Here is a 13,851-nt window from a genome sequence, read left to right on the forward strand (position 1 = left end):
TTTACCAAAAAGTAACCTCTAGAAATCCAAGTACAGTCGGCCCTCTGTATCTGGGGGTTCCGTATCCCTGGATTCAACCAGCCACAGATGGAAAATATTCGAGGAAAAAAAATGGGTGGTTGCGTCTATACTAAACACGTACAAACTTTTGTTCTTGCCATTATTCTCTATCCAATACAGTAAACCACTATTTACACAACATTTACATTGTTATTAGGTATTATATGTAATCTAGAGATGACTTAAAGTACATAGGAGGATATGCATAGGTTATATGTAAATATTATACCATTTTATATAGGAGACTACACCATCCATGGATTTTGGTATTCACGCCGGTTCCCGGAAACAAATTCCTACAAAAACCGAGATGACTGTGTTTTCCTTTAGTACTGCATCAAAATATGATGTGAATCTCATACTCAACCTGATCAACAACTAAGTATTATGAAATCAAAATAAAAATAAAATTTCCCCATTTTTTGAAGTGGTTTTACCCTGTTACCTATTGCTTTAATATAACTTTTTTTAAAAAAGCATAGAACAGAATTATAAATAGCACAAAAACTATCTGGCAATTCTAGGCTCCTATGGGTAAGTATAAACAACATAGCACAGAATAAACTTTTATACATTACAGAGTACCTGACATACAACAGGCATTCAAATATTGAAAGAACACATATAATAATTTTACTAAAGAATATCTTAAAATCAGTGTTTGAATTTACAATAAATATATAAAAGTTACATATATGAAAACTGATGAGAAATCAGTACTGATGGATAAGATCCACAAGGAATTGAATATCAATCAAATACAAACAAAAACATATTTTACTTGTCTTCTCCATCAGCACTAGAAAATCTACAAAAGATGATTTGTTATGATTTATTCATGTTAGATGTCATATATGAGGATAATACTGAAATTACTGAATGAAAAATAACCTAAATTTTCTAACAGACCTATGAGTTTTTTTTTCTCTTTTAGAGACAGAGTCTTACTCTGTTGCCCAGGCTGGAGTGCAGTGGTGTGATCACAGCCCACTGCAGGTTCGACCTCAGGCCCAAGTGATCCTCTCACCTCAGCCTCTCCAGTAGCTTTGACCACAGGTGTGCACCACCACGCCCAACTAATTTTCTTAAAATTCTGCAGGGACGTGGTCTCCCTATGTTGCCCAGGCTAGTCTCAAGGGATCCTCCAGTCTCAGCCTTCCAAAGTGCTGGGATTACAGGTGTGAACCACCACAACTGGCCTCTATAAGCCTTTTAACCTACTTCTAAACTATATAATAACATTAGCATTTTATAGGGGGAAAACATTAAGCAAAGTTAATGTTTAAAAAGATAATTTTTGGCAGTCCTGGCAAAGACAACATTGTGTAAAGTATATCCTGAGGTGGAAGCAAGAACTTTACTAAATTGCAGAAAATTTTAAAAATGAAAGCCAGATGCAAATATATTTAACTCTAACTTTGAAACAAAGAACCCCCTGAAATATATATATATTTCTAAAGACTTTTATTAACAAGTGGCCTCAGTTTGCTGATTTCTTTGAAAAAAAGTGATAAGCTCTTATTACAAATTAAAAATGAAGTTCTTAAAAATCTTAACTTGACTAGGTATAAAACCATTTTAAAACCTTTAAGGTATATTGAGAAAAACCTGGCTTAAAAAAACAACACATTTGTCACTGTTACAAGTAAATAGGCATGGGCAGGGCAGGAGAGGGCTCTCCCCGCCACCCACCAGAAATGTCAGGTGATAGTTTGAGAACTATCGCATTGTCTCTCTAAAAATGGTAATTTGGCACCCCCAGGAAGAAGCCACTTCCTAGGCATGCATGTGTGATAAGAGACAAAAATGGTGAAGTATGATCTTCCAGGGGCGCACTCCACCAAAACAGGAAAGGAAACCTCAGATGGGCATGCGTATCACTCCCTAAACACACTGCGTGTGCTCAATTCCAAAGGGTAAGGAGGGCACTGGGCATGCGGAAAGTCCACCCTAAGGGAAGAATCATGGGAAAGGGGGAGCCTATAAAGTCCTAGGATCAAGTTTAAGGCCCCTTTTTTTGCTGTCTTCTTTTGCCCTCTTCTCTGTCTTGGACCTTCATGTGCCTGCTTGGCATCATTACCAAAAGGAGATGTCCACAGGGACCTTTCTTGCCAAAGACAACCTAGAAAGAACTGCAATGAAGAGGATAAGGAAAATCAAGTAGATGAGACTCAAGATCAGCAGTCACCTCACCATCAGTACTGTAGCAACTTCAAATTACTGATGCAGATGCTCAGAAAAACCTAAACCATAACATGGCAAACAAACAAAAGCAGTCAATCCACCAGCTAGAATTCACCCACTCCCAAGGCTGAGCAGGGCAAGGATAAATAAATGCCGGTTTACCATCTCTACCATCATCCAGTTTAATTATCCAACAAGAAGAAATGAATAGAAAATTCCAGCAATAGGAAATGGAACAAAAGATTGGAGCTGAAGACCTTAAGTGCTTGCTTTTTGCCCACAGACCAGATAACTGGAACTATCTGCATTATCTATGTAACATAAGGTTTGTATTATTTTTACCTAAAGACATATCCTTTTCATAATAACAAAATACATTTTTAAAACTAAATATGTAATATATATACACACATTTGCTAAATGTTTTCCAAAGCAAAAGAATTTTGCCATATAAGTATATCCAGAAGTAGTATGGAGGAAAACAAAAATAGTTAGTGATATAAGGCTGATCCCAACTCCCATCACTGTCCCTGACCACACAGTCCACTTTCATTGGTCATTTCTCAGCACTGCAGAAGAATCGGAAAGAAAACAAGAAGTTGAAAAAGGGCAATTCCCACTCAAAAGCAGAATATAAATAACAAAACAAAAAATAAAAATCATCTTTTTCCATCCATATTAGTGCTTTGCAATCCACAAAGCAATTTTGCATACATCACTGCATTTGATATCAAGAACCTAGAGAAGTATAAAGGACAACTGGTTTTACATCTATGTCACAGACGAAGAAAATGAGCCTCAAAGAAGTTAAGGGATTTATTCAACACCATGTGGCTTCTAAAAGGCCAGAGCTAGGTATACAATACAAATCTTAAGACTCATAAGGAATGTTGAAGGATATTACAGGAAAAAAAAAAAAAAGGTAAAAGGACATGACTGCAAAAATCGTCATTCAGTTGCTGATATTATTTATGTTCAATGTCAGTAATACATTCATTGCTGATTTCCACAGTACCTTTCTGATTATTATGGCAATGCCTGTAGTAACGAATTCTCTTCAAATTAAGCTCCTGCACAATGAAGTGGGCAATACCAAAACATCAATACATACACTCCCTTACAAACCACAAAAGGTGGTTGCCTGCCTTCCCATTCAGGGATGACAAAAACAAAAAACAAAAAATCATTATGCAGATTCTATTAGGCTTGCTCTATCAAACTAAAAAGAACCATCCCTTCTAGTAAGACAGCCCTAAAAGCAAACTTGGTTTAAGTTCTTTTTTACCTCCGGAATGAATGAATGAGGGTATCAATGAAAAAGGAAGGTAGGAAAAGATTGCATTGCTTTGTTTTTTCCATCATTGAGAAAGGAAAAGCGGTATGCATAGGATAAAAGTGTCAGTGATTTTTCTTACACTAAGCAGCCCCTATCTCCTAAGGAAAACGAACTGGAGATTGGTCTCACTAAAGCTACTGGAGGCCTGTCCGGGAACTGCAGAGGAAGAAGGAACCTACATCACTTTACTGTAAGTTCATCTCAAGATCTGAGCCTCCTCTGCCCTAGCACAGGTTGGTCATACAGGATCCTCCCTTCCTGAGTGCAATTCTGGTCACATTCTTTAAACCCTCTCTCTTTTTTAGGTTAAAATTTAATAATGTTTTGACACTGCAGCTTTCACCATCTGATACTCCAGGTTAAAAGGCAAAGCACAGTGATTAAGAGCGTAGGCTCCGGAGTCAAATGGCCTGCATCCACATCTAGCTCTACCAATTACTGAGTGCAGGGGGCAAATGACCTAATCTATCTATCCCTACCTCAATTTCCTCAGCTGCAAATGGGTATAACAATGGTACCTGATTTGCTTCTTGTTAAGATTAAATAATGCATTTAAGTGTTTAAAACATTGGCACATAGTAAATGTTCAATAGATGTTAGCTATTATAATTACCTACATGATTACTTTTATCTCCAGGAATGAAGATCTTGACTAATAAATTATTTTAGATTTAATATTATTTTCATAAAATTTCACACAAAATGAGAACCACTTAAATGTGCAACATAAGGAAATAATAAGCTAAGATATATGAACTTTAAAATATTAATCAACCATAAAGAATTACCTTACAGAGCGCTTATAACATTATAATAGGCATTGCCAATATTAAATTCAAAAAGATGAACACACAAATACAGATATACTCACAGGACAAACTCAGAAATACACACATCAAATATGGAGTACTTTTGGTTACTCCATAAGTTTTAAGTGATTTTTATACATACACATTTGTTCTGAATGTTTAAACGAATATTTAGTATTTTTATAATCAAAAAAATTGTATTTTTATTTCGGTGAAAAAAACAGGATGAAAATTATATACAATGTAGCCACTGCTTCACTTTACTACTATTTAATAGTAATCATCATTTAATATGTTGAATAACATAACTTTGCTCAATAAATATTCAATATTTACTACATGCCCACTATACATAGAAAAAACTCAAATTAATGTCAACAATGATTATCCTTTAGTGGGAATAAAAGTGATTTTTTTTTGCTCTCTATTCTTCTATATTTTTTAAGTTTTTCTATAGAGAAAGTTTTTGTTTTTCATTAATTCAGTCCAAAAGGATTTACTAAATCTACTGTACTCATGGCATTCTGTTATGTAACACAGTAGGAACTCATGAGATATGTATGAAATCACAGGTCTCAGGGGGAATCTAATTAGGCCTATATTCAAAATATACTTATTCATATACAAAGACATACATTTACAAACAACAAAAAAAACGCTGTGTAGCACTTTAAAAGTTCATGCTATAAGAATCCAGACATATAAAATATATGTGTGTGCACATCCACGTAGAATGCAGTATTCTAAGATGCAAACATTTCATGGAGGAAATAGGAGAATTCAAAAATAGGTAGTATTTGAATTGGTAGAGAAAGGAGGAGGAGGGTATTCAATCATGGGTAAAGACAGACAGGAAAGAACATGGCATTGTGTATAATTCAAACAGTTTAACTGGTATGAAAGATATCTGTTGTTACTGGGAATTTCACTGTAACTCCCATACAGTGATTCTTAATCTTTATTTAGGCTGTGCCTGGGGATAGCATGACTCTTCTATAATCAAAGTTATAGTCATATCAAAGTTATATATAATAACTGATTATAGTTACAATCAAAGTTATAGTTCTCCCTAGGAAAGTGCACAAACACTGCTATAATACATACCTTCTCTCTGAGAGCTGCTACCCATTGACAAGGTTGGACAAGCAGCATAGTGTCTTTCAATCAAAGTACACTGTAACAGGGGTGTACAATCTGATATACTCCCAGGAATTTTAAATTAACTGGAATTCATATAGTCAGGTATGTGTGTAACATATAAAAGCTATAGGTGGTCATCCTCCACCAAGCACAGAGAGAAGCAGAGAAAGTCAGACTTCACAGAAGGATGAAGACAAAGGAAGTTATCAAGGAGAAATAGAAAGAAACATGGTTTTCCACTTCTCTGTTCCAGTCTTTCAAAAAGTTTGGCTGCCCTAAAATTTTTATAAAATACCCCAGTTACCTTCACCATTTATTTTTTCATTTTTTTCTAAGCTAACTCAAGTTGGTTTGATTAACCACAACTACAAATGTTTTTTAAATCCTGGACAAAGACGCTCACATGGGTGTGCATGTGTGGGTGAGCACACACACACACACACATTTCTTACAAATAAAAAAGGTTTACAGGCCGGGCGCGGTGGCTCAAGCCTGTAATCCCAGCACTTTGGGAGGCCGAGACGGGCGGATCACGAGGTCAGGAAATCGAGACCATCCTGGCTAACATGGTGAAACCCCGTCTCTACTCAAAAATACAAAAAATTAGCCGGGCGAGGTGGCGGGCGCCTGTAGTCCCAGCTACTCGGGAGGCTGAGGCAGAAGAATGGCGTAAACCCGGGAGGCGGAGCTTGCAGTGAGCTGAGATCTGGCCACTGCACTCCAGCCTGGGCGACAGAGCGAGACTCCGTCTCAAAAAAAAAAAAAAAAAAAGGTTTACAGACACCTTCATCTGACTAGTACGTTAGAGCATATCTTCCCAAATGAGTAAGTTATGAGAATACCACAATATTGATCATCTCAGCTCTCGATCTAATTTTCTGTTTGTGTCATAACATAAAGAATGCTGGGAAGCCCTACCACATAGTAATCCAGAAATAAGGGTCAAGACATGGTTTACGTTACTAGACTCCTGAGGAAAATAGCATGTCAAAGAGGTCACCAGACTGATGATGATGATGGTGGTATGTCATATAAATTTTACACACTTTTAGTTTTTTCAAAACATCAACAATATTGTACTGCTAACTAAAAAACTGAAGTTAAGGTAAGTATCCTAAAATATTGTTGCTTGGTATTCAAACCAATGCTATATTCTGTAGCTGCAGAATAACTGAGAGTTTCTAGCAACTAAAGAGGGGAAACAATGTATATACATAGAATTCAAAATTCTTTTTTTTTTTTTTTTTTTTTTTTTTTTGTGACAGGGTCTCACTCTGTCGCCCAGGCTGAAGTACAATGGTGCGATCCCAGCTCACTGCAACCTCCACCTCCCCAGTTCCAGCAATTCTCCTGCCTCAGCCTCCCAAGTAGCTGGGATTACAGGCATGTACCAACACACCTGGTTAATTTTTTAATATTTTAGTAGAGATGGGGTTTCACCATGTTGACCAGGCTGGTCTCAAACTCTTGACCTCAAGCGATCTGCCCACCTTCAGCCTCCCAAAGTGCTGGTATTACAGGCATGAGCCACTGCGCCTGGCCCAGAATCCAATTCCTTTCACCACGGAATACTGAAAAATATTTCTTGTTTACATAATACTCACGTTCTATGTGCTTTTCCATGAAATATTTCATCTAGTTTGGTACATGTGCTCATAAAATGCTTTATAAAATAATGCCCAGATGCTTCCTCTAATTTATTTGAAGACATTCTGTCAAAGAATTTTTAATGACAGAATTGATATACCTTAATATGTTTCTTAAAAGACACATTCATATCTTAAAGGATTATATGACCCTTCAAAGCATCAAGAGCAAGCAAAAGCAAAAAAGTGAAGAACGATTTTCTCTGTATTTCTGATGTTGAATTTTACTTGACTTGTTCTCACAAATAGTATCCTGTTTCCATGCACAGGAAAAAGTCTAGTGCCGTGTGTTAGTCAACATTGCTTCCTATAACTAGTGTTGACATTCTGTATTACTGACATTAATACTCACTGTAATTCTGGATAACAGCACAGCACACTGATGATCATTAATGAACATCCTCCATGGTGAAACCTGAATTCATAATCAGCCAACACAGATTTGCAATAGACTTCCTCCTTCCTGTTTTTACATTCCTGACCAAAGAGGTATCTCTTCCTGTTGACTTTTGGGCATTTGGTAAAACGCAAAAAATGAGAAATGAAAATACTCACTATATTTAATTGTATTTGTCCTCTAGGATAAATTGAATTGCGAAAATAAATTTTAATTCAAAAAGTTTAAACAATTAAGTAGATTAATGAATGCAAAAATAGACTGCTTTCCTAGAAAACTTTAGAAAATTAAACAAAAATATCAGACTGACTAGAGCAGATCTAATGTGCACTTTGCATAACAGCTTACGAGATGAACTATATGCTTAACCCAAGTCTTTTACAGGAATCTTAATCTACAGTTAAGAAGAAATTCACTGAAAGGCTAACTTCACAGCAAAACAAAAAGAATACTGCTCAATCATAGAAAACAAAACAGAAAATTAATTGAATTTGCACTTATTATTTGTGCATTTATAATGCACTAATTTACAATGCTAAAGACTATAAAGTCTATAAATATCTTTATTTTTCAAAATAAAGGTATAACATTAATATTTATACACCCTAAAATTCAAAACCAAACTCATCGAACAGAAACTATAGGAGATGCAAGAAGAAAGAGAAACAAGTTAATAAAAGGGGACTTTAACATACCTTTCTCAATCCAAGAATGATCAGGTAAAAAATAACATGAGAGTTTAGAAGATATAATGAACTTAATTAATAAGACATGTATGTGTATAAAACTATGAGGCCTAATAAAAAAGCATACTTTATTTTCAAGAGCACATAGAATGCTCATGAAAACTAACCATATATTAAGCCACTAATAAAACCTCAATTAATTTTAAAGAATAGAATAAAAACAGACTAAGCTAACTATAATGTAATAAAAGTAGAAATCAGTAGCAAAATTTAACAAATAAAAAAGACTCTCTACACTTGGAAAGTTATAAAAAAACACACACTATGAAAAAACTTTTGGATCAAAGGGGAAAGAAATACAGCAGAACTGCTTTAAAGGGGCAATAAGGGAGATACAGCAGAACATGTAGAATACACCTAGAGCAATTGTCAGTGAGGAAGAATAGCATTAAATAATAACATCAATAAATGAATTAGGTACAAAATGCAAAAAGCCAGGAAAAGAATAAAAGAATGAAAAGAATCATTAAAAATAAAAGCAGAAAAGAATGAGCTAGAAAATAGAAAATGTGTGGAACTACTAAATCCAAAAACAGCTTTTTAAAAAAATCAGCAAAACAGAAAAACCACTAGTTAACCAAACAAAAGGGGAAAACAATGACTGAAATTACAAATACACAAAATTTAAATTTAAATACAAAAAATACTAAAATTAGGACTGACAAGTGGGATATAACCATTGAAAGAGAAGAAATTATTATTATTATTGTTATTTTTCTTTGAGACAGAATCTCGCTCTGTCACTCAGGCTGGAGTACAGTGGCACGATCTCGTCTCACTGCAACCTCCACCTTCCAGGCTCAAGCAATTCACCTGCCTCAGCCTCCGGAATGGCTAGGATTACAGGTGTCCACCACCACACCCACTAATTTTTGCATTTTCAGTAGAGACAGGGTTTCATCATGTTGGCCAAGCTGGTCTCGATCTCATGGACTCAAGTGATCCTCCAGCCTCAGTCTCCCAAAGTGCTGGGATTACTGGCGTGAGCCACCACAACAGGCCTATACTTTTTTTTTTTTTTTTTTTTGAGACAGGGTCTTATTCTGTTGCCCAGGCAGGAGTTCAGGAACATAATCATAGCTCACTCCAGCCCCAACCTCCCACCTCAGCCTCTCAAGTAGCTGAGACCACAGGTGTCCAGCTAATGTAGTTTTTGTTTGTTTGTTGTAGATAATGGGTTTCCCTATGTTGCCCAGACTGGTCTCAAACACCTGGGCTCAAATGATCCTCCCACTTCAGCCTCCCAAAGTGCTGTGATTATAGGCATGAGTCACCGTGCTGGGCCAAAATCTTATTTTTAGTAAGACTGCACAAGTCTACTCAAATTTGATAAACTTGAAGAAATAATTTTTCAAAAGAATACAACTTATTGACCCTCCAGAGAGAAAGTCTAAAACAGACCAATTATCACAGAAGAAACAGAAAAAAGAGTTAAAAGACTCCTCTACCAAAAGCACCAGATCCATTGATTTTCACAGGGGTAATTCAGAGAAACTTTAAAAAATAGATAATATCAGCCAGGCGCGGTGGCTCACACCTGTAATCCCAGCACTTTGGGAGGCCAAGGTAGGTGGATCACAAGGTCAGGAGATCGAGACCATCCTGGTCAACATGATGAAACCCCATCTCTACTAAAAATACAAAAATTAGTTGGGTGTGATGGCACGTGCCTGTAATCCCAGCTACTCAGGAGGCTGAGGCAGGAAAATCGCTTTGAACCAGGGAGTCGGAGGTTGCAGTGAGCCGAGATCGCATCACTGCACTCCAGCCTGGCAACACAGCAAGACACCATATCAAAAAAAAAAAAAAAAAGATAACACCAACACTAATTATATAATGCCAAAAAAAGAAAAACTTCCAATTTTGTTTAATGAAATGAGTGTAACATTGATTCAAAGATCTGAAAAAGTCTGCACCAATGTGCAAAGTGCACCGAAGTGCAAACTACAAAGCAATCTCACTTATAAATATCAATGCAAAAAATCTTTAAAAGCATACTAGCCAACAGAATTCAAAAACACATTGAAAGAGCAAATAATCATGACCAAATGGGGTTTATACTAAGAAGCAGGACTATTTCAATAATAGGAAATCCATTAATAAACTCAATCATACTGATGGAGCAAATAAGAAAAAATCATATGACCATCTCCACAGATGCAGAAGAAACATCTGACTAAATTAAACAGCCTTTCTTGCTAATAAAAGCAGTATTGGTGAATAATTCCTTAACATGATAAAATACAAATACCTCAGCTCAAAAGCCAGAGCTGGGCCTCACGCAGTGGGTCACGCCTATAATCCCAGCACTTTGGGAAGCCGAGGTGGGCGGATCAACTGAGGTCAGGAGTTCAAGACCAACCTGGCCAACATGGTGAAACCCTGTCTCTACTAAAAAAAATACAAAAATTAGCCAGGCATGGTGGTGGGCACCCACCTACTCAGGAGACCAAGGCAGGAGAAACACTTGAACCCAGGAGGCAGAGGTTGCAGTGAGCTGAGATCGTACCACTGCACTCCAGCCTGGACAACAGAGTGAGACTCTATCTCAAAAAACAAAACAAAAAAAAATGCCCACAAGCCAGAGTTATCCTGATAAAGAATACTAAAGGTTTCCCCTGCTAAAGTCAGGGAAAAAAGATGTTGTTAAGTCGAGCTTGTATCTTCAACAATGAAAGGCAGTTTCAGAGACTTGTGTACTCCAAACTATTGACACTTCACAAAACAGATTCTAAAAGTTAAATACAGAATTACCATTTGACCCAACAATTCCACTCTTAGGTAATTCCCCCAAACACTGAACATAGGCATTCAACTAAAATTTGTACATGAATGTTCATAGCAGCATATTCTCAACCACCAAAAGGTAGAAACAAATGTCCATCAATGAATGAATGAATAAATAAAATGTGGAATGTCTATATAATGAGAATTATTCAGCCATAAAAAGAATAGTACTTTTTTCCTTGAGACAGGGTTTTTCTTGATATTGCCCACATAGCTGTCCATATGGACTGCTATAACTAAATACTGTAGACTGGGTAGCTTACAGACAACAGAAATTTCTTTCTCACAGCTCTGGAGGTTGGGAAGTACAAGATCACAGCAGTTTCAGTGTCTAGTGAGTTGTGGTTCATAGATGGTGCCTTGTAACTGCATCCTCGCATGGTAGAAGGGGCAAGCTAGCTCTCAGAATCTCTCTCTTTCCTAAGACTACTACTAGTCCCATTCATGAGTGATGTGCCCTCATAACTACCACCCAAATGCCCTACCTACTAATACTATCACATTGGTGATTTAGGTTTTAACATATGAATTATGGTGGGGGGACATGAAACTTCAGACATAACAAGTACTGATTCATGCTACAATATAGATGAGCATGCTAAAGTGGAAGAAGCCAGACACACACAAAAACCACATATTATATTCTTCTATTACATGAAATATCCAAAATAGGTAAAATCATAGTACAGAAAGCAGAAAACTGGTTGCCAGGGGCTAGAAGAGAGAAAATGAAGAGTGACTATTTAATGTGTACAAGGTTTCTTTCTGTAATGATGAAAAATGTTTTAAAACTGGATAGAGACGATGGCTGCACAGCACTCTGAATGTACTAAATGTCACTGAAATACACATTTTAAAATGGCTTTTTTTTTACATTGATGTTAACTCTATTTAGGAAAAAAAATAAAACAAGAATAATATTTGAGGGGGATACACTTCTGCAATAACAGTGTGAGGATATCCACAAACCTGTTCCCTAACGAAACAACCCTAATTCCACAAACCTGTTCCTTAATGAAACAACCCTAATTCCACAAACCTGTTCCCTAATGAAACAACTCTAACTAATGAAAATTTTTAGAAACACCATTTGAATTTCTGAAAATTGTCGTAAGAGCATACAGCAAAAGAAGAAACATTTATCCAAGAAAATCTACTGCATACTTGGTAAGAACAGTAAGAGTTTGTGGCCCTTGACCCATGACCCACAACCACCTTTTCCCAACCACCTGTTCAGGTGACAGATCTACCCAGGTGGGAGTGGCTAAGAAGGTGGGGCTCTCTTTCCCACCAGGGTTTCAGTCAAGAGCCAAAGAAAGGGCAGGCATTCAGAATTTCTTACCCCTACCCCAACTGTGTTGCAGAACCAAAAAACAAGGTGAGTGTGGCAGAGAGAATAAGGGCTCCATTCTTCCAACCAGTCCTCCTTCATCCACCCAGCCCCTGGAGGATGTCATAGAACAGAAGCTATACCACAGCAATAACAACCACCGATATTGGGGACCCAGCTGCCCTCACCTCGGCCTGCTCATACCAGAGAGGCTCCACACTGAGAGAGGCAAGCCAAGACCAGAGACTGCCATCTCACCCAGCACCATGCTCTTAAAGCAAGGATATCACTCCAAAAGAGGAAGGCCACTGTTCGTGCCCGCAGATCTAGAGCAGTGGCTCAAGGATTATAATCGGGGGTGAGGCAGAAGGTAAGTACAAAGAGCTCCAAAGAACTCCTCAAAGAAAAATAGAAAATCTGAATTACTTTTGATAGTTTGTGTTTTTCTAGGAATTTGTTGTGTTTCATTTAGATTGTTTTAGTTGTTGACATAAAATTGTTCCTAACTTTTTCTTATTTTTAGTTCTGTAACGTTCTCTCTTGTTCTTGAATTGAGTAATTTGAGTCTTTGTTTTTTTCTTGGTCATTCTAGCGAAAGGTTTGTCACTTTTGTTGATCTTTTCAGAGAACCAACTGTTTTATTGATTTTTTTTTTGTTTATTGTTTTTTTTTTCTTTTTTTTTTTTTTTTTTTTTGAGATGGAGTCTCGCGCTGTTGCCCAGGCTGCAGTGCAGTAGCGCAATCTTGGCTCGCTGCAACCTCGGCCTCCTGGGTTCAAGCGATTCTACTGTTTCAGCCTCTCAAGTAGCTAGGATTACAGGCACACGCCACCATGCCTGGCTAATTTTTATATTTTTAGTAGAGACGGGGTTTGCCATGTTGGCCAGGCTGGTCTTGAACTCCTGACCTCAGGTGATCCGCCTGCCTTTGCTTCCCAAATTTCTGGGATTGCAGGTGTGAGCCAATGCCCCTGGCCTCTCTGTTGTTTTTCTGTTACATTTACATCTGATCTAATCTTTATTACTTTCTTTCTTCTCCTTGTTTTGGGTTAGGTTGCTCTCTTTTTCATTATGATGGAACCCAACCTTATGATGGAAGTTTGGGTTATTAATTTGAGATTTTTCTTATTTTTTAATATTGGTTTTTACAGCTATAAATTTTTCTCTAAGAACAGCATTGGCTTCATCTAAACATTTTTGGCATTGTATGTTTTCATTTACCTTTCTTCAAAATATCTTTAATTTTCCTTATTATTTCCTCTTTGATTCACTATTTAGAAATGTGCTTAATTTCAACATATTTGTGAATTTCTAAAATGTCCTTCTGTTATTAATTTCTAATTTAATTCCATTGCAGTCAGAGATAATAATTTGTATGGTTTCAGTTTATTTTAAGTTTATTGAGGCTTATTTTATT

General features: G+C 36.8%; 1 protein-coding gene across 8 annotated transcripts in view; it reads right to left on the bottom strand.

Annotated features, from left to right (window-relative positions):
- The window catches only part of LOC105480188 (exocyst complex component 6), a 214,472-nt gene that overhangs the window by 179,200 nt on the left and 21,421 nt on the right, over positions 1–13,851 (bottom strand). The window contains exon 2 of one of the 8 annotated variants that reach the window (XM_071069489.1): positions 7,528–7,681. The exons of the other annotated variants lie outside the window; for them this stretch is intronic. Within the exon in view, the coding sequence (XP_070925590.1) occupies positions 7,528–7,565 (38 nt within the window). The 5' untranslated portion in view covers positions 7,566–7,681. The remainder of the gene's footprint in view (positions 1–7,527; positions 7,682–13,851) is intronic. 8 annotated transcript variants of the gene reach the window in all.

This window comes from Macaca nemestrina, chromosome 9 (genome assembly GCF_043159975.1).
Source record: "Macaca nemestrina isolate mMacNem1 chromosome 9, mMacNem.hap1, whole genome shotgun sequence".
NCBI lineage: Eukaryota > Metazoa > Chordata > Mammalia > Primates > Cercopithecidae > Macaca > Macaca nemestrina.